Source organism: Salvelinus fontinalis, chromosome 19, assembly GCF_029448725.1.
Source record: "Salvelinus fontinalis isolate EN_2023a chromosome 19, ASM2944872v1, whole genome shotgun sequence".
Lineage (NCBI taxonomy): Eukaryota > Metazoa > Chordata > Actinopteri > Salmoniformes > Salmonidae > Salvelinus > Salvelinus fontinalis.
The window spans coordinates 39,473,106-39,498,187 of NC_074683.1; the positions used below are offsets into that span (position 1 = coordinate 39,473,106).

At 38.0% G+C, this 25,082-nt stretch overlaps 2 protein-coding genes across 4 annotated transcripts; both read right to left on the reverse strand.

The window, feature by feature from the left end:
* Positions 1-2,480: 2,480 nt before the first annotated feature.
* On the reverse strand, positions 2,481-23,363 carry LOC129816716 (homeobox protein Hox-D3a-like). 3 transcript variants are annotated; one of them, XM_055871530.1, is made up of 4 exons: positions 23,101-23,363; positions 7,247-7,309; positions 4,668-5,229; positions 2,481-4,487 (listed from the first exon to the last, which is right to left on the reverse strand). In XM_055871530.1, the coding sequence occupies exons 3-4, from the start codon at positions 5,125-5,127 to the stop codon at positions 3,748-3,750; spliced, it is 1,200 nt and encodes a 399-aa protein (XP_055727505.1). In that variant the 5' UTR covers positions 5,128-5,229; positions 7,247-7,309; positions 23,101-23,363; the 3' UTR covers positions 2,481-3,747. The 3 variants fall into 3 exon arrangements, with proteins under 3 accessions (XP_055727505.1, XP_055727503.1, XP_055727504.1); XM_055871528.1 differs by lacking the exon at positions 23,101-23,363 and adding an exon at positions 11,396-11,783; XM_055871529.1 differs by lacking the exon at positions 23,101-23,363 and adding an exon at positions 9,379-10,668.
* Positions 12,360-16,729, reverse strand: LOC129816717 (homeobox protein Hox-D4a-like). Its single transcript, XM_055871531.1, has 2 exons — positions 15,215-16,729; positions 12,360-14,796 (listed from the first exon to the last, which is right to left on the reverse strand). The coding sequence occupies exons 1-2, from the start codon at positions 15,621-15,623 to the stop codon at positions 14,495-14,497; spliced, it is 711 nt and encodes a 236-aa protein (XP_055727506.1). The 5' UTR covers positions 15,624-16,729; the 3' UTR covers positions 12,360-14,494.
* Positions 23,364-25,082: the final 1,719 nt, after the last annotated feature.

The window sequence follows — 25,082 nt, forward strand, 5'->3', positions numbered from 1 at the left end:
TGCTACTACTACTACTACTACTACTACTACAATTAATAATAACAATATTATTCATTTTGATAATGATAACAATAATGCCAATATCATATTTGTTTAGTTATAGGCCCATAAGATATTTTAATGATACATTGTTTTAATAAAGCAACTTGAGACTTGGTGAAAAAGCACTGCATTCAATAACTCTGAAAAGGAAAATTAAATAGCTGTAAGAGCTTGAGATAACAAGCAATCTGTAATAATGCCTGTGTATAGCTGGTGTAGAGGAGTCAGGCGCAGGACAGCAGACATGAGTAATCAACCTATTTTACTCAAGTATTCACAAATACAGCAAAATAATATCAAGCAGGCAGTATCAGGCAGGCAGTATCAGGCATACATGCAGGCAGTATGAGGCATACACGCAGGCAGTAAAAGTTAGATAATATCTTTAAAAAATCTAACAAGTTAGACTAATCAGGTTATCTAGTATTTCTGGCTCAAAACAAACTATTTAACACATTATCAGATGCTCACAATTCATTTATATTGTTTGAATACATGCTGAATTTCACACATACAAATTTTCTGAACTAGTGACCACAAAGCATGCACAAGACTGCCCTGTAAATGCCAATACAGGACTGAAATGACGGGGGTCCATATACTTTTGGTCATGTAGTGTATATAGGTGATACCGGGCAACTCAGATAGCCACTATTCTGACCGCCTAGGACTCTAAGGCCTCCTGGATAGTATACCGTTTCTGTCATCCGATAATAGAGAAAAGTGCATCCCTGGGTGTCAAAACTGTTGTTGACCAAATAAATAGCAACGTGGGCAAACCATCCCAGGCCATAAACCTGTTAACGTGAAGGCACTTGGTCAATCAAGATTCACCTTTTGTTTGTGTCCATGTCACATTCAAAACGAACATATTGCTGAAAGAATCAGGTGTCCTATCCTTTATGCAAGGAACAAACATACATGTCAGTTTAATAATTGATTTCCTCTTGAATTTGCTTCCTTTGGATTGGATGGGTTGCTTCAGGGTTTTAACCAATATAATAGCTCCAGCGTTGGTTGCGAGTTGTACACACAGTCCATTATATCAAGGTATCAACGTAATCATTATCTGGAGGGAGAAAATGTATAGATGAAAGGTGAAAGGCCAACCCCCGAGGGTTAAAATGGCCGCCATCCACTGTGCGTCGAACAAGATGGTATTGCAGGGGGGACAGCCTTCAGTGCCTCTGATGTACACTAAGACATTAAGGCAAAGAAAGGCTAAGATTCTATTTTATAATTTTAGAAACAGGCCAATTATTGGTAATCGTGTGCTATAAACAGCTTTCGCAAATTACTTTGGTTTGATTTCATTCAGACGTTTGAATCAGGCTTTATCTCTTTTCATAGCTGATGAACTGAATGCATTGAACACATTTTCAGACACACTTACTTTCTCTCGACGCCTGTAATGGTACCTTCCTTCGGTGGCTCAGATTCATTGCCTCAGCACACTCTTGTCTCTCTCTATCTCTCTCATGTGTGGATATTATTTAAGCCAGGGCTCAGTGTGCTCTTTGGACATATACCAAAGTGTGGCCTCTCAGTTTGAAATGTGTTTCTAGAATTTGGAATGCAAATGCTTTGTTCACAAGGAGGGGAAATCAGTGCGGAGTCTAAAAGCAACGAGTTTTTGATTAATGAGCTTTGAAATGTCTCTCAGGAGGAAGAAAGGATACGATGTGGCTATAGCTAAACACTACCTCTGTCTGCGTCAACCTTTTGTCACTCACTAATGTTGAAAATAATATTGTAGAATATTAGGCCTATATGTATTTGTGCAATTTGCCCAAAATAAAGTATATATATTTTTTAACTTAAAGGAACATTACTAGCTATAATAGGTTAACATAATTTGTTAAATGCAAATCCTTAGTTACGTTGAATGTGGGATCTGCTTCACAATAGAATGTGGTAATAAATTAAATATAGCCCACATTTTGCTAACAGAAAATAATTTGAAAAATCTAATTAAGACCTCCCTGACAAAAATGTAGTTTAGCATACATTGTGACGAAAATGCTCTGCCTGCGCAATTTGGCTTCAGTTCTAATAGTCATGGAACATTAGAATTTCTTCAGCACCAAGAAGAGACTTCCTAGGTCTCTGGTTTCTCTTTCGATTCAATTTCAATCTCTACCTCATATGTATGCTTTGAAAAAATACATTGTTTTCTATATGTGTCTTTGATCTGCTTGCCTTTAGGCAATGTTTGTACAGTGCACGCTCTCAACTGGGCATGCGTGAATAGAGACATGCCATTTCTTTGTTTAGGCTGTAAGCCTTCTTTCTATTTGACATTACTTCAAAATGGCGACGAGGCAATTTCATACTTAGTCCCAACCTGCTGCTAAGGCATAATCATTTTCTCACTGTTTTCACATTTTTCTACGTGTGTTAAAGGTATGGAAAATAACGGTGCTTTTTAACCCACTGTGTAAATTTAAGCACTTTATTTACAAAATGTTAAACACATTAAAATATAACATTTTCATATCATTAGCGTTTCATAAATGTATGCATGGACAGTCCAACTGATGAAATGACAATGACGTGATATGAAAATTGGCAATGACAACAAATGGCATACTGGTGTTATTTATTTCTGTAATATTCGGTATTTCGATAGGCTACATGTAGCCTAACTTTGTTTTTCATAGACACGTGAAAAATTCCCCAATATTCCCAGATTTACACGTAGGAGTTCCTTCTACAACAAACAAAGACCACCAGCCGTTGAAGCAATATTTTAAAGCAAGCATTCACAAAAAACCCGTGTACCTATTGAAGGGCCATGATGTCAAAGTCTGTCCAACGATGTTGCATAAATTCTAAATGTCCATATAAATAGTCATACTTGTAAATTATAAATAATATGTGATACAAAAACCTTAAATAATACATACAGAAAATTAGATAAATGCAATACAATCTTGGAAAAATAAATAAGACGCTTCAAATATAGCAAACAGACACCTTGGAGTTAATTTTTTATAAAAAACCATCCATATAAAGATGGGTAACTACTGTCAGATCTACAGGACTTACCTTCAAGTAATGTTAATGACGTTTTCAGTCCCCATACTGCGCATTGCACTTCAGAAAACGAACAACAGACAAACGGTCTCTCCTGCGCATCCTCAACAGACAAACGGTCTCTACTGCGCATCCTCAACAGACAAACGGTCTCTCCTGCGCATCCTCAACAGACAAACGGTCTCTCCTGCGCATCCTCAACAGACAAACGGTCTCTCCTGCGCATCCTCAACAGACAAACGGTCTCTCCTGCGCATCCTCAACAGACAAACGGTCTCTCCTGCGCATCCTCAACAGACAAACGGTCTCTCCTGCGCATCCTCAACAGACAAACGGTCTCTCCTGCGCATCCTCAACAGACAAACGGTCTCTCCTACGCATCCTCAACAGACAAACGGTCTCTCCTGCGCATCCTCAACAGACAAACGGTCTCTCCTGCGCATCCTCAACAGACAAACGGTCTCTCCTACGCATCCTCAACAGTCAAGAAAAATGGACCAGAGCTATTCGTAGAAAGGAATCATTACACAATAGCATTAATAGTAATATCAATAATAACACTGGGTAATACATGGCTCACTTTTAGTGTAATCATATAAATGACTTGAGACTACTGAGATAATAAAAGAGCCTAACAGAATTTGGGCACACAGACAAAATCCTCACATTTTACAAATGCGTTAGTTTAGGCGCTTCCTGAATCCTTCCCTGAGACGCGTGGTGAGAGCTGAGGTCTGTATATGTGGGATGGGGGTCACAGGGTCCATGGTGGTGGTTGCCTGGAATCTGAGCGGCACAGCTGTAGTCCACGCTGGCGGATGAGGGATGGGGGAGATGGCCGAGGTTGAACATGGGACCCGAGGCTGGCATGGAATCAACGAAATTCCCCCCAACGTACACCGGACTGCCTTGCAAATTAGCGTTGGCAAAGCCACCATTGCCTTGCATGCTGTGGTGCTCGTATTCAGAGCCCGGATACCTTTTCTGTTGCGGTATACAGCCACCTAATGGTGCCGTGTAAGCTGCCAAGCCGTACATGTTTTGCTGGGGTTTGGAGAATGAAGGGGGCGACGGCGCGTCATAGCTGATACAGTTTATATTGACAGAATATCCGATGTGATTTGGGCCACTTAATGGTGGGCTTCTGTCCGGGGAGTGTCCGATGGGAGAGTGCATTATCCCCTTAGCCTTCTGATCCTTTTTGTACTTCATCCTTCTGTTTTGAAACCAGATCTTTATTTGGCGCTCAGTGAGATTCAATAAATTAGCCATCTCCACTCTTCGGGGACGACACAGGTACCGGTTGAAATGGAACTCCTTCTCAAGTTCTACAAGTTGTGCACTGGTGTAAGCAGTTCGGACCCGTTTGGAGGCTGGACCAGGTGGGCTTTTTTCATCGCAGGACTCACCTAAAAATAAATTGTAAACACCATAAGTCTCTTTGTGTATTATGAATGATTTACCATAGGCCTCCTCAGCTGCCTAAAATGACCAATGCGTACAGTAGAATAATCGCCCTTTTACGCACGCAAACGCACCACCATGTCCAGACGAATCATGCTTTAAACACACACACACACATACTGTACCTTCTGCGGTTGCGCAATTGTTGTTGTTGCTGCTGTTGCTTTTCGGTTTGGCGTTCGATCGCGTCTCCTTCATCCATGGGAATATTTGTTTGTTAGTGACTGGGGTGGCAGTATTAGAATCATTGTTTGAAGGAGATTTCTTCTTCTGAGATGAAGTGTTGCTGGAGTTAGGCGAAGAGGCCGACAGTGGAGGTGCATGCGGCTGTTCACCAATACTCGGCTGTTGGCTGTTTCCTTGGCTGCTACTGGATCTCGTGTTGTTGCCATTCATGGTATTGTCTTTATGAGTTGGTGGCCGTACAGTTGGGGTTTGTATTGGACAAACTGGACCCTGATAATCACTCTCAAGGTTAGAAGTGGAGTAGGGCTGGTGACTGGGGCCATAACTATACGACTCGGATTTGGGGTAAGAGTAGCTTCCAAAGACTCCAGAATTATCGTAGAAAGTAGCTTTCTGCATTGTGACGATTCAAAACAAGAAGGCCAATGCAGCCCTATCCAATGGTATGGGTGTTCTTCTATCACGTGATTGGAGTTTCCCACCGCCTCAGTATTCTTTGACCTAGGAAGAGAACCGTTGTTATGCTCATTGTGCAGGCAATATGAATTGAACGTGTAGTAAATCAATACACAATCATTATTGAGTATACACTATATTCTGAGTTGAAAGCATTTGTTTCAATATAACTCCGTGGAATATTACAAACAAATACACGTGCTCTTTTCTGAAAATAAATACTACGAAAATGCAGTTTTGTAATATCTAATTCTTCACTCTCCAAACTTTACTTTCCTAAACTATCAAATCATCAATAGGCCCTCTCAACCTCTCACTTTCAATCCATTTGGCATGTTTGGCACAAACTAGTTAAAGTTTAACTTGTGCCAAAAGATCAAAAGATTTTCTTCTTGAATTACTTGAGAAAAGGAGCTGAATCAGCATGGTGACTCACACAGTATCCCTTTCTGTTCCTGATCACAATACCCCACAAACCACCGCCAGCTCTTATTGTTTAACAGACAAACATGTTCCAGAACTGCTCTCGATGTATAATTCATCATTTATTTCAAAATTTCATTTTTAAATCTCGTTCAAATGTTTTGTATATTTGTTGTTAACTCAAGTCCAAAATGTCACACTAATATGATTTTTCTGTTTTTAATGCCACTTTAAAGGTACCTTTATTCAAATAGCAATTATTAAACCATTAAATTATTTTAGAAAATATTATCACGATGTCTGTGTCCTAAAATAAGTGCCATCATCTCTCCCTGTTTTCTCACCAACATATCCGGGTGGTCGGAATGGGTGACTTCCCTAAATGCTAATGATGTGCGTGTAGCCTATGAAGTAGCCTATGACAAACGCTTTTAAATTCAGGCATCCTGACGTACTCTGTAATCAGTAAGCCTGTATTTATTGTATAGTTAGCAATCATCTACCAGAGCCTAAACTAGGATGCCCACATATTGTATTCTATCCAATATTTTCTTGCATCTTTTGGAAACAATTTCACATTGTATGCTTGAAATAAGTAACACACTGAATGGCCAAGGCATGAATGGAGACGAATTAATACAGTAAGTAGACCGAATGTCCGCGCTGTGCATATCAATGCACCTGTCATGGTGGACCGAAGCAAAAGGTATTAGTGCAAATGTAATGGTCGTAAACGCCTTAGAGAGGACTGAAAAGGAAAACACTCACCAAGACTTGCCACCCACAGAAGTGTAAAACTCAAAGCGTGGGGAGGAAGGCAAGCTAAAAAATTCCATACTGCAGCAATAATAGAGAGACCGTTTGTATAAATCGAGCCCCTACAATCATTCTACATTGCTGAAACTACGCACTCGCAAACGCACGTTTTAAACCGCAGAAAAGTGAAACATTTTGTTTATAAAGTGGACCATCACCGTTGACGCAAAGGTGAACATATTCCTGTTTGAAATTCGCATTGAGGAGGTGATGGGATGACCGGTATAATTCTGTTTTGATTTTTAAATGTTAATTCTGAATGATGTGCCCACTGGGCACGCAGTGGTCAATTCAACGTCTATTTCACATTGGTTTTAATGTAATTTAATTGACATGATATGGAAATAGGTTGATTCATCCTATGTGTGCCCAGTGGGTAGCCGAGCTATATTTCCTAACCAACTATATAGTAGTTTAGGTGGATATGTTTCCTAATGAGGCTTATATGTTCTGCTTAAACAAAGCGATGATATTGTGTGGCATCTGACCTTTCACTGCCGTTTTGCATGCCAACATGATGAACCTTCTTCAATGGATAAAGGATTAAGAGCATGTCTTAAACTCTGGTTGGCTAGGCGTTAGGCCTACAATTAGAAGGGAAACTGAAAATGCGTATTGAGTTGAAAGTTTGCCATTCACAATCTAGATAACCGGTTCGTCTTTACTTTTTCTTTTTTTAAAGGACCTATTGAAAACTATTTTTTTGAGAAGTAAAAAAAAAAAAGGTGATATATAGGCCTATATGGACGGACATTATTGTTTTGGTGCGTTCATTTGAAACCCGTAATATGTCATGGGAGTTCATTAAATAAATGCTGCTCACCGTATTTTATGCAGATCGGTGTTGTGTTTTTCTTCACGTGCTCATCATTCCATCCACCATGACCTGGAAGAGAAAACAGTCCATAGGTCCTACTGCTTTAATCCCACAATTCCCTCATTTCATATGAAGAAAACAAATGGGTTTACTGTAGGGTAATCATTTCATATCACAAATTACTCCATTTATATAGATCTTCTGTTGAAATTATATTGTACTGATTTGCTTTTGTTTACAGTGAGATTTCTTGATGAAAACATAATCTGATATAGCACCACAATTCACTTCTACGAACACCTATCTATTCTAATCGTTATACTGTAACAGGATACACGATAAAAAAAAAATATAAAAAAATTATGGTACAATACACACGTATTCGAATTCGAACACGTTATTATTTTGATTTGAATGCATTTAAACAGAGCATTTAGTGCCGTGGTGGAGAGACAACAACTCTTACACTGAATATTCTATAGAAAGATGAGCTGGCCAAAATATTTAGCAGTCATAAGCCCTTTCGGCTGACCTTTGGCTCGTTCAGCAGTAACTCATAGATTAATGAACAACGAGCAGAAGGGGTTGAAGAAAGTCACAATGAAATCCTAAAACCACAGAACTTTTCACCGGTGTTTTAAAGCTGAAACACAGTCTGACGACGGGACACATGGTCACATTTGTAGGAGATAAACGTCAGAATAAGAAACTAATCTGTAGGCTAGCCTACTTGATGTAAGTCTGAACTCTGGTTTACTTATCTAGCCTAAAAGAACATGCTTCGAGGTTCTTTTCTCTCGGCTAATAAGAGCTAATTTTCTCATTTGAAGTCGATGTGTTTCGAGTGGATTTGAAAGTGTATTGTGAGGATATATTGTTACTACTCTGGCCAGACACGATCCTCTTTTGAGACAACAGTGTTTCTCGCCAACGCATTGCTACGGTAAGTTTGGTATGTACAATGGGCTGCTACAAGAATCCTCGTTGAAAATTGCACTTACATCTGCTGTCATTTCCATCCCTATAGTTTTGTGTCCATTGTGCGCTTTTGATATGAAGTTGACTTAAATGTTGATGTTATTTCTTTAGAAATGGAAGGAACAAATGATATAACTTTTTGCGCATCGCTGGGCTGGGAAACATAGGAGGATATAAATCGTTAATTGTTCCTACTTAAACATTTTTTTTATAAAGCTAAGGCCTACAGCTTTTAGGAGCTTGTTAATTTGGCTATTGTTTAAGACACATTTTGGGATAAATCCTCCGAATTATTGAATGCGTTCGTCTTGTTATTAATTTGATTCTTATCGCTAGATTGGCAGCTTCTTATGGCTTCCATGGAGATAAAAAAATCGTCACGAGACGCACATCCTAAACTAGGCTTAATTTACAAATATTTACTTGGAATACATTTGTTTTAATTCAGTAGAGTCAGAAAATAATATAGTTAAAATCATTCATATATTACTTGAAAATATATTACAGTCAATAACATGAAAGGGAACAATAGCCTGTTTAGACCTATTCCTAATTCATATTTCATTCCCATAGACCTATAATACATATATATGTTTAGAGTTATCCAATAACTTCACAAAGGAATCAAGTAGCCTAAGCAAAAATGAGTACAGAACATCAATTAACATCGTTTTAAATAGCCTTTATTTTATCTAAATCAAAATGGGCTTATATCTTTTTGGTCTTATTTAAAATGAAAATGATTGAATCCATTATTATTTCGTATTTATCTTGTACATTTGCAGGTTAACAAACCACACAAATCATGTCTAACATCACTGTGATGATAAGACAAATGTATGTGATTTACGATCTAACAATCTAGAAGTCAGAATGAAAACTTCCTCCGCTTCTTTTTCCTTTTCTTTTGGTTAGTTTTCATGTAACTGCCAAATCAGCTTAAAACCGGCTTTCAAAATACATCCATTCAAACTAGCCTTCGAAAGTGGTTTCTCAAAATTGTGAACCTGTCTTAAAATCGTATCTCAGGACCATAAGACGAAAGGCTATCCCGCGTAGTTGCCGACAAGATCCCCTCTGAATGGAATAAAACATATTTATTCTTTCGTGTTGTGTAAAGCCATGGTTAAAAGGTTGCATTTTGTCATGCAATTGCTTACCTGTGAATCAGTGTATCACACGCTCGTGCTTCTTAGTCTCAATTCCTTTCCCTGCAGTCTCTAGAATGTATCCTTCACTCTTTGTCTGTAGATAATATTGTCCTAAACCTGATCTTGCGGTTTTTCAGACATTTCCATATACCAATGCAGACAGTATTCCCGAAAGAATGGAAAGACTCACATTCAACTACCAATAAAAAAACGTGTCCTTATTCCATCCCAAAAAAAATCTCGGCCAATCAATCTCCTTTTGAAAAATACAGGTTTTTCAGACACAGTCACAGATTTGAAGCTAACATTGTTTTTTTTTGTTGTTGTTGTTGTTGTTTTTGTGTGTTTCAGAAACATTTATGATGACAAATAAAGGTACTGTCTTAAAATACAAGCATATTTGTTCACGTGATCGAGCTACCAGATTGTTCTGACTGGGGGCGCTTCTTCAACCAAGCCTTTGCTCCCAAACCCATTTTGAAATGGGAACGCGTTTACATTTCCTTATCTGACCATGTCCATGTTGAAAATACTTCCTTTGCGATTTCATTTCATTTTTGTCGATCATTTTTCTTCTTCTTCTTTCCTTTGCAAGAAATATTATTGTGATTATTTAGTCATCTTTAAGATATAATATTAAGCTATACATTTTGATTAAATGTATTTGTTAACCTGATTACAAAAGCCTCTAACCCTAATACATGTCGTTTTGAGAATCCTATTCAAATGGGGTTGTGAACAGAATTTCCTATACACATTGCACATTTGGATTTGTCCATAGATTCATGATTGGTATACTTGAAACTATAACCATATTGTTTTCACAATTTAAAAAATAAATCAACGTTAATTGTACATCTACAATGTGATACTAGGTTAAGTAAGATGTGCATTTTTTTTATAATGTTATGAAATCCATGAACCAATATTGATGTATGAGAAAAGGCGTCTGGAATTGTATTGAAATAAACCAATTTGGAAACCCTTTTGTCTGTTGTGTGTCTGCTCCGCTATCATGGTGTTCAATAGTATTTTCTTTTTCACACACTGTTTTCGATGTAAATAGAAAAACATCTTTAAATAACAATTTGTAAGCTCAAAAATCTATTGGAAGACGGAGATTTAAAAGCTATAAAAGACAGCGGGGAAGCTGGCCGAGAGGTAACTTGTACTGAGGAAAGGATAGAGGACTACTAGCGTCGCAGCATATGTTCATGGGTAATAAACAGGAAAGATTTACAGTGTGGCCCGGGCCTCCAACAGCCTCGCACCATTTCAGGAATTACCGAGAATGATTTACAACGAGGCAGATAACTGTCCACCTGCTCAAACACAACTTCTACTACTCTCAGAGATACATTTCGAATTATCTCCCATCAACAATAAAAAAGAATGTTAGCAATGTGGCGTCATCTCAGTTGAATCTAAAGACAAATATTCTTGCAACAATGTTTCCGATTTGTGTTATTTCCTACATATAACATGCGTTATTTGTAGCTGGAGTGTTATCCAGAGAATATAGTAAGATGTTGTATTAACATATTGCACTTGTACCACTTTGAAATGTTTTTCAACTTAGCACTCTGTTTACATTTTTGTAACAGGCAATTTGGTGTAAACCTAATGACTGAATTGCTCTCTTTAGGAGTATTATAAATCACAGAGGCCCTAACATACAGCCCTCAAGAACCAAATAGAAGATCCCAACGGTGCTGCTTTCATTATGCACCGCACATTCGTGAAGACAACCATTTCACACAGCAGGCGACTGAAAATATTGAAAATGTTGTTTCTGCCTGCTATGAAACATAACAAGGATGCTAGTTGACAAACATCGCCACTTTATAATATTGACATGGTTCTCTTGGTATATTTCTTCCCAAAAAGCAAAGCGTTGAAGAATGCAGCTCAGCCTGTCCAAGGCACACGCACCAACGGGCGCTATTTATCAACTATCTGACAGATATGGTCATTTACCATCTTACAAAAAAATATATAAAAAAAATAAGCTAAAATATTTACCTACCAAGCTTCCATTGATTCAGATGCTGTGTTAAAGTGCTGGCTATAGATGCGTTGAGTATCGGAGCGCTTGGATATTATTTTCTTGGGATCTTTTCAGTTTTCAAGTCTGATAGAGTCCTCGCGATTAATGACGACGCCGTGTTTCTAGGGGATGTGCTGCATGAATTATTTAGACAATCACGTGGTCAGAAATAGAGCGAGGAGCGGTATATTTCTCCGAATTATATCTTCGAATGCAGACAGCACAGTTTAATACATTTTAAGGGGCTGTCTCGCTTAGCGAAGACAGTTTCTGCGACCAGCTGGAAATCAAATATGGCCGTTTGAAAGACATTGTGATCGCAGCAATGGTGTATTCCATATTCGATGTAGTCATTGAAAATGGCACTGCCTATGGCTCTCATTTATTGCTTTCAGACATGTAGGTCAGTGCCCACTGCACATGGGAGGGCAGGTACTGACGTACGATTGCTTTCTCAAACTGTATTACATAATAGGCATTTTATCATTATTCCCATGGTCATTTTAGTGAAATATGGAAAGACAATTTACATGTTTACAAGCCTCATAGGTCCACTGTGGAAAAGAAACATGTGAATGTGATATTCAGCAATCCATTATGGTAGTCTTAAAAATGCACACGTATAACAACATGGGTTGCATGTAGAACTGTTGTTTATGATTGGTGCATTTGGTGCAGTTTTCTTTCTTTTGCTATGACATGACATGACATGCGCACATTGCTTGTACACTGACATCTATGTAGTGGCAAACGGAAGATGAATAGGTATCAGTATAACGGCCTGATGAGAGTGAGACGAAGCTTATAAAGGAGCGGGCGCAAATGTGAAGACACATGCACTCACACAAACACACGCACACACACAAAGAAACAAACACACACACACACAGAGAGAGAGAAACACACACACACAGAAACACACACAGAGAGAAGCAGACAACCATTCAAGTTATACAGGTTTTAATCCAAGCATGGTCACAAATATAATCACACTGAGCCTACGATTTTGCTAACAGTTCGTTGACTGGTTTAGATAAGACCACATTCAAATTCCCGAAATCTATGGCACTGACTCACATTGGTGTGGCTAAGGGGACATTTGATGATTCTTGCTATAAAACTGAACTTAGTCACATTGTCATCCAACAATGCCATATATATTTTTTCTCAAACAAGCACAATAAGGGTAAAAATAAATATCTCAATCGGTGAGATGTGTCAACCTTTGTGTAAATCAAGCATTGATGGCAATGAGAGACATTTTGTAAAGCATGAATACTTGATACATGAAATATATTGACAAATGTGAGCCACCACAATGCATATCATGGAACAATCTCTATTTTCTCATTAAAAAGTTTTGCATGTATATACAGACAAAAAAAAACGGATACACAACAAAGGTCAGCCAGGATTGCATATTAACATGGCGTGACATACAACCAGTGCCATTTCAGTTACATCTGGCAGAATAAATATAGGCTATAAAACGTGGCATGTTTAACCAGGTTATATAAGCGTTCCATATTCTAACACTAAAGTACAAAATGTATCTAATGAAAAACTCCATGCGAAAAGCGCCAGCGAGAGAAGAAGACTATAGGTCCAACGGGTTAAGGGTTCAGAGGTCACTCCTCGCGGCTGAAATGTGTCTATAGGCTATAGAAACACTGTCCTCTGGGTGAACCTGCCACTGGAGCGTTTGTCGAACTTCAGTCGAAATACCTTTTCAACTTGTCATCGTGAAGACTCTTCAGAGGGAAGACATCTTCAGAGGGAAGACATCTTCGCAATGCAAGCCGTCTTCGCTTTTTTGTCACGAGGACAATGATAGGAATAATAAGAATATCTGTCTCGAGACATGACATGAACGCCTGTGTGGTTAGGTCTGGTTTAAATCAATGCCAGAGTTACAGTTTTTATACTGCATTTCAACACTGCATAAGAACATGTGACATCATTGCTAATAATCCACAACAGTTTTAAACAGATTTCATACAATAAAACGTTCGTTGCTCAAAATATGTTTAGAACTGTTGTGGGTTTTAAGAAAATGTACAAATATTTAATTAAATAAATAATCATAATGAAATTTAAACACTCTATATTACAAATGGTTGTTGAATAAGAATAGGGAAAGCATAGGTTATTACACGTATTTATATCCCTCAACGTGCTTAACATTGAATATATACTATTAATAATGTTCTGTTCGATTTTGATCAAAATAGAAAATAGTGAAGCATCTAAATAAAATATACATTCGATGCAAAGAACAAGACAAACTCATGATAGAGTTTCAGATGCCATGTGTGAGACTCGCTTTAAATGTACACTGTTTACAAAGATGTCCAGAGAAGATTTATAACCGAATAAGGGCCCTGGGAAGAGGCTTCACACTGGAATGTCCTGTTTCACAATAGAATTTAACGCCATTTTAAAAGCTTTATTGTATAAAAGTTCAAAAAACGTTAACAAAAAAATTCAACCAGTTAGCGCCCATAAACACGAGTTCAATCGTTTCTTTAAGCTAGCCTATATTAACGTAACAAATATTGTCACTTGTCTGAAAAGAATGTATAGATCAACTCTTGCAGCAATTACCTTTTTTAAAATATTTTTTAGCAATCATATGAATCAAATATTATTTGTTTTAATAGTTCGATTTCTTCACAAGACAATTTCAAATTAAAGTGTGTACAAAAGCTTCACATCATTTTACGTATTTTTTTTTTTTTATAAATATATAAATGTTCATGCCTTACTCTGACTTTTGTGGTGCACGTGAGAAGAGTATAAGTCAGAAAACATCTCAAATTTAGTTCGATCTGCAATAGCTCTTCCATGCATGTTAAGCATGTAGTGATGAAACGCTTCTCAGTTCAGTTACAATGTTGGAAATGGACTCAATTCAATGAGCCAACACATCGAGGGCCCTTCTGACTGTAACTGCCATTTTATAACTATTGTACGTTAAATCACAATGACCAAAATGTCATGTTTTGAGACCATGCAAAGTCAATTGGATAATATAGTATGTTATATTACAGTTCATTGAACGGTCAAAGTTTTCCCATCTTAGAAAATGGTGACATCAGTCTGGTTATCCTTCTGGATACTTGGTAAATGTTGGCCGGAAGCAGATGCAGCTCTTCCCTTTGTGTTCGGTAGTTTGTGGTCTTTTTTCCATTTCATTCTTCTGTTTTGAAACCAGATTTTGATCTGACGCTCGGAGAGAACGAGTGTATGGGCAATCTCTATGCGACGCCGCCTGGTCAGATACCTGTTAAAATGAAATTCTTTTTCCAGTTCCAAAACCTGCTGTCTTGTATAAGCTGTCCGAGCCCGTTTGGGTTCAGGTCCTGTGTAATCCGGGTTTACTGTGAGAAACAAAACACCAATGTGAGCCAATTAAGTCCCTGTTAAATCAAAAGAAAAAGCCCCTCACGGGATGCTCCAAACTTCTAGCTAAAAATAAAACAATGAACACTCGATCCAGAAATGAAATTGAACGAAACTATGACCAAACTTTGATCCAATTAGGTCTAATTTCAACCTCTTCATTCAAATATTGTCACAATAAAATGTACCATAGTCATAGGCCAGTGAACGTAAGGAGCTCTGAGACCGTCAAATAGCCAGCGGCCTATTTCCTGAGCAATAAACATTTATGGCTGGTGTAACTGACAGCCCCTTCAAAGCAGACCATAAAAAAATCACGCAATGATTTTAGAGTAGCTAAAATCCTGGACCTCAACTTGTCCCAAAGCGACGTTGAGAGGGAAAAGTGAATCTTACCCGTAGTTACGTGGACTTTCTTCATCCACGGGTAAACTACTGCGGGCTGCTTGGCTTGTATCCCGTTTTGATTCTTTGTGTTTTGTTGCTGTCCACAAGTACGGGGTCCAGTCACTTGGACCGGGGTACACGGTTCGGTCTGTGCGGTAAAAGTGCTAGGGCGGCTGTCTCGCCCCTGCACATGACCCCGTGGCTGCACCGTGGGACCATGCACAGTGGGACAACTGAAAGGCTGCTCGGGGTAGTTTGACCGTGGATAGATTCTTGGATGCTGCAGATCTGGGTCCTGCGATGGACCGTAGTAGTCTCTCCCCTGTTCATGTAAATAGCTATTTTGCGAATATTCCTCACAAGGGGGAAATTGTGGGTCCACATACTTCGAGTTCAGCATATACGAACTCATGGCCATTAATTTATGAAGGTAGAAAATACAATTTTTTCTCGAGTTGTCTTTTTTCCACCACCATAAAGCCCTCCTATTTGCTGTCAACTGAATAAAGTTAGAGAACCATGTGACCAGATAGGGCCAATGGAGGTCAAGCTATTTCATTAACGGGTAGGGCCTACATATACACACCAATAGCAGCGTTTTCCACTAACTTCAAAAACATCTAAATTATGTTGAATAAAACCAAATATTTAACCAATTTCAATGAAGGATTGACAATGTAAGCCCTATGTTGAAAAATGAGATGTTATATGTAACATTTTAAATAGTTAATGTCAATATCTAAATATCAATCATGATCATCTAACAGTCAATGGGAAATAATCTGAATGGAATAAATACAACGTCTGTGTACACACGGACATTTAGATGGTTTTGTGCAATACTATGGTTAACATGCTTCAACTTCTACAATACTAAATCAAACTAAAGCCAGTGAGTCTGACAGATAAACAAACAAAAGATACAAAACGTCTCCCTGGCTCAAAAAGAGGGGACTGAAGCCTGGGGACAATTGATGGGGGACTGTCTTTGTCAAGAAGGGGTCATCCAGAAGTTACAAGAATCTCATCATTTCATCTACCCTATCCCTTTCATAACTACTGAAAGAGCCTCGTGGCAACCAACCAATGCCAAACAATCAATAATTCAATGATTGAAATGTAAATGTTAAAAAAAAAATGAATTACCTTGAAGCCATATGTTCAAATTTGTTTAGATTTCAGTCTGGTATGATAGCTTTTTTTATATGGCGTGCTATGTTCACTATCCAAATGAGAAGGACTGTTTGGCTTTAATGATAGGTGTACAGACCAAAAAGCGACACCTGCAAAGGTTTCTTACATTATCAAATCAAATCAACAAATGAAATGACACGTGACACTGTAAATGCATATTACTATAAAATGTACTCGCACACAATGTTATTAATCTCACTCAATGGTCTTACAATATAATATATCATTTTAAATCACCCTAAAATGACACAATGCAGCAATCAAACGAGGATCATTCCATCATCCAGATTTGTAAATTGTTATGAAGAATGATACAAAACATCTGTAAAAGTAGATAAATAATTCGACGTTTTTGCATCGACCATATACTCCCCTAGAATCGAATCTGTGACTGTTGTTTTATCACACAAATTCGGTTCTACAGGGTATATATAGACGACGGAATAGAGGGGTCCCATCATTTCTCTCAATTCAACAAAAGTCCAGCCATAAGATTCTCAAAAAGACCAATAAAAAGTACATTCCTACGCCATACACTTACTATTGACAATTGTACACAATGAAAGTGTATGAACATTCTAAATAAGTTAGCCATATTCCCATCAAATCATAGCCCCTGACCAATCAGATATTGGTATAGGCTAGTGCATCGGGGCGGCAGGGTAGCCCAGTGGTTAGAGCGTTGGACTAGTAACCGAAAGGTTGCAAGTTCAAATCCCCGAGCTGACAAGGTACAAATCTGTCGTTCTGCCTCTGAACAGGCAGTTAACCCACTGTTCCTAGGCCGTCATTGAAAATAAGAATTTGTTCTTAACTGACTTGCCTAGTTAAATAAAGGTAAAATAAAAATCACGAAGGTGAACAATTCAGTTCCATTTCATTCTGAATCAAGTTCACAGCCACCAAAAGGATGTATTACTTTTAATACACGCTATGTATTGGTTAGAGGTATAGGCGAACAACATAGGTAATTCACAACTGATAGCCTACCGACACTCGCCAGCCTGTGCTCGATACACTGTCCGAAGTTTGAATATCGAGTGGACCCATAAGGCAAAAGGCTAAAGGCCACGAGGTCAAACTAAATCATTTACAAACATAGCAAAAAGTGTAATTATTTTTTCTTTGCCGACCGCTCAAAGAGTACAACAGTTCACGAATCCGAAATGACCCATAATTTGACCGCCTTGGTTACCTCATGGTCTAAGTTCTTGGGAATAGGCCACTGTGGAAATGTCCTACAATGACATACATTTTTGAATGATTTAAATAAAATGAAAACATTCGTTTAAGAAAAAATGATTTGCCAAGTGGCTTCTAAATTGGACTGAGTACTCAGATAGTCCTTAAATAGACAGAGGCCGAAGACGCATTCCTATACTCTCCTAATTATAGGCCGAGGTTTTGTTACTGGATCATTTCTGTAGTCTAATTTCTGTACTTAATTTTGGTACTTTAAGAATTACGGCTATAGGTCAAAGGCTATAGGCCTGACGTTTTATAACAGACTGGCCACTTTTAGACGGTTCAAGTTTGAATCAAATATGAATCACACACACTGGTAATTATTGCACCACATTTTAATATTTGTTAGACAGCTTGACCTTCACCTAACCCTGAGACGTATTCAGACGGGTCAAAGCCGAGATAGTAGCCTAGCCTGAGGAAAAAAACAGTGACAAAGTCAGTACTTGTCTTTATCCTTCGTTTGAACCAAGAATGAACCCACTTGCTGTGTTTTCTCTATTATACAGCTGTTAATAGGCAATAGTTCTGATTTCAAGTAGCTATGTCATTAAAGCCAGATTGTGTGCCAAATTGTCATTGACAGCATGTATCATTTATGGGTTTAAGAAACATGAAACATCTGTATTACTTGTGAAATCAAATTTGTGGGATATTTATTATAAATAAAAAGACAATCATGCTACCCTCTTAAACATGCAATCCTAGACTAGTGAAATTATTTCAGCAGTACAATTCTCAATGTAATAGAAATACAACCTCAATACGATATAGCCTGTCCGTTGTAGACCCATAAATCGTTGTCAGTACATTTAACTGCGAAATACACTAACGGTCACAGTGGTAGAGGATGCCGAAACAATGGACAAAGTTTCCTTTACACTGGTTAAAAAAAACAAAAATAAACATAAAAGGCCAATGCCTACTCTGGAGGCCTTTACAACACAATTCTGATTCGTGCATGTTGTCATTGCCCAATGTTGCGTCATGAAAATGTGTTTGTATATTGAATAACAAACTAAATCATCTACCTCCCTTCCAATGTCATCACTTCACTTCCTACATAACATCACAATGTAGGCCTATACAAACACCCTGATATGGGTCAAATTAAGATATTACAAGGAACTATGATTCGATAATATTCTGTACTAGGGGGCGCGATAGAGCATGGCAATTAAAAAATATATATATATTGTTGGGGTATTAAGATTCAAAAGGCCTGATGTGTATTTAACTTAATTAATATATTGTTATAACAAGGCATATGTTCCAAAAACGTAATTGAACGAAATGATAATAGCTGTAAATGCCATTGAGTCTGTGACATCAACAGGTTATTATGTTTCCCTCCCAAGTCTAAACTCGCCAGCCAACAGCTCCTAGACTTCAGATCCCCACAAGCCTATTTGCCATTGTCATTCAAATAAGTGTGCGCATTGCAGGCAAATCAACATTTAACAGGTTTTAATGATCCATCACGCAATATTAGCCCAGGCTATATGAAGCAAAAACGAATATACCTAGGCATATAGGCTACAATATTAGGCTATCAGCCATTTTCCAAAACGCATTGTTTCTCTAACGACTGATTTGAACGACTATTGGTCATATCCGCAATAAATAAACAGCTAAGTATTGACATATTCAAACACATTCTGTTTTCCGTACATCCTGGCCAATACAAAATACACATCCACTACTGTGGTTAAAGTTCTGTATTTCGAAGCAGGCGAACAAAACTACAGGCGACAGACATGTATACCTGATGACATCAGCATGCGCACTAGATATAGTAGCCTATCAAATGATAAAACAGCTTACCGCAAAGTCCACCGCAATGCATCGAATAGGAAAACATATCCATGTTCAGACAAAAACAGAGGTTTAATACTTGCTTCCACCAATTCCAAGGTCTATTCCAAGCCATCGGCACGGCTTTACTAATACACAATGAGAAATATACTTTGGCTTGTCAACTCCCAGGCCATAAAACAAAGTTTAATGGCATCACGTGCTCCCCCACAGCCATTCATGACACAGCACTGGTTCCATAAATAACCGTCAACAACAGTTGTACTTATTCAACAACGACGATTACTCTGATGCCATATAAAATATGCAACAGAAAATGTAACCCCCCCCCCCAAAAAAACGTGTTATTTTCTAGTTCACCAGGATATGAAATGCCGTGTGTTTCTTTTCATAGATATATATATTTATTTTTAAGTCATTATAAAACATGACAAAAGTCTGACAAACTAATACGTTATAGGTCTACATCTACCGATATTTTTTTGCTCTTCTTGGCTTTTTGCCCATAAACACCTTTCTAAAAAAAAAGGAAAAACGGATGATGACCCTCTGTGATCCCTGACGTAGTCTACACACATCTGTGGGTGTTTCCCTCGAAGTTGAAGTCATGTCAAGTTTAATAAAAGACGCCCTGCCCTGTAGGTTTCGGGTGAATCAGAAGCACACGCGATAACTTCCCACTGGGCACACACTGGTTGAATCAACCTGTCCAAGTGATTTCAATTAAATGAGTTGAACCAACGTGGAATAGACTGCTCAAATTCTGCTCCCGTATTAAGTTGTCTCTCTCTAGGTACTTATATCGCCAATATATAACGATAGAGAGATGTATCAACAATGCTTCAATGAAACGTCATAGCCATCAAATGCATCACATGCATTGATGTAGGCCAGAATCGTGAATCCTCCCACTGGACACAGACGTCAGTTCAACGTCTAGTTTTGATTTACATTTGGTTGGGTTGTCAACTAAAGTGAATCCACGTCAAATCAACCAAAAATGTCACCCTGTCATTGGGATGTAGGTAAATAAGTTGGGTGAAAAAAAAACGAAATTCCATAGGTGGATGACTCTTTGCAAATCCAAATCAGTTTTCCATGTTGATTCATCGTCATCACATTACATTTGTTGTTGTTGAAATGACGTGGAAACAACGTTTTGCCCAGTGGGCTACGTCTCTTTATAAAATATACAACCTCTAAAAAAAAAAGAGTTTGGTTATAGTCCACCTACATATTGATACTTCAATACAGAAACCACTTAATGTCAATGTCGAAAGCATAATACGGATCAGTTGGTCATATTGCGTAAGAACCGATCATATATTCCAATTCAGTGACGCGTAAGGTAAACGATTATGGGGAAAGAACCAAGGGACTGTTGGGCAACAGCGCCTCTTGCTGGAACATACTAATCATTTCCCTTTTTCAACGTGTTCAGTTTTTAACCCAATTCCTAAAACGCATAGCCAATTTGTTTGCGGATTGGATTTTAGCATTCATTTGCATGTCATGATATTGCGTATATGTATAAATGGTAGGCTCAGTTCAATCTAGATAGAATCCGTAGATGATCTAGGTTTATAATTAATTATTTCCTCATACAACAGATAGGCTATATGGATTAAAATGTCCCCATGATTTTAAATAATTGTATACCATAGGCTAAACTACCCGGACACTTAAAAATATAATTCGTATGACACAATAAGCGCTACAATTGAAAAAAAATCAAAACCCTACAATACAAACACACACCAAACATAATAATTAAGTAAACCGTTTCCTTTGTCTGTTTATTTCTATATGAATGGTCTATACGTTGATATACAGTGCAATATTGTATTTAACTTATGGGCGATATGGTAAGAACGAACGAATGATGAAATAGCAGCTCTATATCCATATGTTGGGACGTGAGTTGATTTCCAATCCAGAGCATAGTCTCGAAGTTAATCGAGTCATTTAAATGCTCAGGGTTTTCTCATCCTCAATCGCAGGCCCCACTTTTATAGGCTTCCCTCGTTCCAGGCTTTCTCTCTTTTGCCGCATTGCAGTAAGGCTGTAAATACTTTCGCAGCTGCCTGTCAGGCAACAGTGAAATACTGTCTTTGTTCCGTTGCCCTCATCTCAGGCAGCTGAAAAAAGCTCTGAAAACTGCTTCTCTGATGGGAAAGTACAACCTTTGTGTTTCAGAAAGGTTCACATTAGACTATATGTTGCATTTTCCCACACTCCTTTGTTTTGTAAAAAAATTAAAATTCCCAATGACAAATTCACATTTTCTCAACATCTATAGCTGAAAAGACTACATGTAAATTGTTTTCCTCTTTAGTTCACCCATATAAGACACTGTGTGGGTATATAAGGCTACTACTATTAACCTATGTGAAGATAAATAACTTTTATTAAATGCAATGATATATTCACACGTCCACAACGTCCCTAATAGAAAGTCACATTAAACCCAAGACAATATCAGTGAAAAATCCGTCATGCAGATATCTGTTACCTCGCACAACAGTGATGACATCAAATTCATGCCCCCAAAAGAGGACTAATGAATAGACTTCCCTTCGGAAGTCTAACATCCTCAAACCATCTGACAGCCAGCTCCTCAAAACTCAGCTAGGCTGCTTGTTACTTCAGAGACATTATGCAATCATATATATATATATATATATATATATATATATATATATATATATATATATATATATATATATCAAACAATGATAATAATGATGATCACAAACATAGACATACATAACAGGCAGAGAAACACAGATAGACACAGAGAGAGACAAAGAGAGACACAGAGAGAGACAGAGAGAGAGACAGAGAGAGAGACACAGAGAGAGACACAGATAGACACAGAGAGAGACAGAGAGAGACACAGAGAGACATAGAGAGACACAGAGACACAGAGACACAGAGAGACAAAGAGAGACACAGAGAGACATAGAGAGAGAGAGAGACACAGAGACACAGAGAGACAAAGAGAGACACAGAGAGACAAAGAGAGACACAGAGAGACACAGAGACAGAGAGAGAGACACAGAGACACAGAGAGACACAGAGAGACAGACTCAGACACACTGCCAGACACTGTTCATAACCACAAACATGGAAAGAACCCAACCCTGCACTTCAAAGAGAGTACACAAAAATGGACACTGAAGTCAAGATAAATATGTGTCCTTATACATTAATCATTTTGGTCGAACTACAATGAACACATATCATTCTCACAGCAAATGACAATTCGGAGTATTGGTAAAATACCATTCACAGTTTGATGCTTTCAGATTTACATGTAATGTGAACGTAATCGTTGAGGTATTGCCCCATAGTGCATACATACCAGCAGTGTTGCTCATGTTAAACATGTATGCTTTGGCTATAGTCTACACATGTAATCTCGACTGTGGTTGTGATTAGACTGCTGCCCTGGTGCAACGAGACAGGAAGTAGATACAGTCAAATAAACAAACATTGTATTATAATGTATAATGTTCATTTTGTTTGTTTATTTCACTTTTGTATATTATCTACTTCACTTGCTTTGGTAATGTTAACATGTGTTTCCCATGCCAATAAAGCCCCTTGAATTGAATTGAATAATAACATTAAATGCTTACCTAATGCAGGTGGGTAATCCATGGTTTTTCTTGTGGTGACTCTGTATAAATAATACATGATGTTACAGTGAAACTATACAGATTATGAACAGCAGAGGCTCTTCTGTCGATGTGGAGTTCGGGTATGCACAGAGAAGAGAAAGCTAGCCCTGATACGTCACAAGTAAATAAGAAATAAAGTTATCGAGGACTTGGTATGTGTCTTTCATGCAATATTAAAAGGCTAATGTTGAGAGAGTGTAGGCTGAGCGGTTTGGTTGGGACGCTACAGTAGCAGAATGCAGAGAAAACATCGCTTGGGAAAATCAGAGAAAGGTCCATGAAGACGTTTGTCTCTTGCACATGACCAGTGGCATCCAATGACAGGCGATAGAGGCACATAAAAAAGTATATTACCAAGTTGTAAATTCTCCTCTCACAAAAAAAAAGGAATTTCGACTGCAGCAATCCCCCCTGTTTTTGCGCATAATGGCGGGGGCTCTTCCCCCATTTCTTCTCAAAAAGACGTTGACTGAACATCTCCTTTGGAAAGAGAAAGAACAGTGCCCCTGCATCTGTAATACTGTTAGATTTTAACCGTAGACAAACCAAATTTGCTAGTTTTGAATCAGAAGATACGTGCATACTTGAGAATATATTGTTTCCTATCATAATAATGTTGCCTTTAGCCACGTTGAATAGCCTAACAAACAGTTATTCTAAAGGTGTTGAGTAAATGTCGAGCCTGAACATACCATACAGCTAATAATGAATTAAATGGGGTGTTGTAGAACATCAGGAAACGGAAACGAATAGGCCAAAATATTTTTATATTTTTTCAAAAACAAAGAAGATCAAAAATAACCATGAAAACATGTATTGCAAAAAATAGCGGCACTATGCAATATTTAATCCAGAAATCAGAGACAATCCATGACAAGAAACATTTAGATGTCTTGCGTCGGTCAAAATATTACTTTATTTTTTATTTTTACCATATAGATATCTGAAACGAAACATGTTCAAAAGTTGCGAAGATGGTTGGGTTAATACCCATTCGAAAATGTCAATAATGAATTATTGGCATGACTTACATTCAAATTCGATCAGGCCTAACACCGTTTTGAAAATGCAACAAATAATTACACATAACCAGCCCCAAAATAGAGAAATAGTTATGTATTGAAAATAAAATATTACTTGCTGTAATATTGGAATTGTTTGTGGCATTATTTATACATGTTTTGTTGTTGTATTGTTTGTACATTGTTGTGTTTAATTAAAATGTGTGTGACTGTCCTTGTCTATCACTGTTTCAGTGTTTTGTACATGTTGTGAGTTTTTTTGGACCCCCGGAAGTAGCGCTAACGCCTCTGCAAAAGCTAATGGAGATCCTAATACACAAACAAATGAGACAATTGTCATGTTGTGAGTAGGCTGCTCTGTCCGTTGTTCTAGTCCACACCGTTTGGACACATAGCCTACAGAAAATGCAACGTAAACTTATTATTAAAGCAAAGCACACAACTCTGTAGTCCATGAAATCCAGGACTATGATTTATCAGACTAGTGTGCATCATGTCATAAGATCAAAAAATATATATATATAATTTAGGTATTTTGGAGTATTAATCAACGCTCAATATTTTCTTGGGAAAACTAGGCTACGAAGAAATATGAAACTACATTACAGGAGTCTAATAGCCACATTGTAGCAGTCTCTCGTTCATGATAGTTACACGTGCTTTGGGTCTGTAAAGACAGAGGACAGTGTCCACAAATAGGCGTTAGAATATTGTATCGTGTAGGTTTTAGCGTGATTCGGCTGGGGATTGTATTCTGGTGCATTCTATTGTAGAGTTTCAGTTACTGTGCCTGGACCTGTGCTTGGACCATATGACGTGGACACATCGAACATTCTCTCCCTGGTCATATGACGTGGACACATCGAACATTCTCTCCCTGGTCATATGACGTGGACACATCGAACATTCTCTCCCTGG

What these genes read in the sequence shown, in the direction of transcription:
- LOC129816716 (XM_055871530.1), bottom strand. Translation starts at nt 5,127, where the DNA reads ATGCAGAAAGCTACTTTCTACGATAATTCTGGAGTCTTTGGAAGCTAC. An exon ending in CAATTGCGCAACCGCAGAAG is followed by an intron (nt 4,488 to 4,667) that starts GTACAGTATGTG and finishes ATTTATTTTTAG; the next exon opens with GTGAGTCCTGCGATGAAAAA.
- LOC129816717 (XM_055871531.1), bottom strand. Translation starts at nt 15,623, where the DNA reads ATGGCCATGAGTTCGTATATGCTGAACTCGAAGTATGTGGACCCACAA. An exon ending in GAAAGTCCACGTAACTACGG is followed by an intron (nt 14,797 to 15,214) that starts GTAAGATTCACT and finishes TGTTTCTCACAG; the next exon opens with TAAACCCGGATTACACAGGA.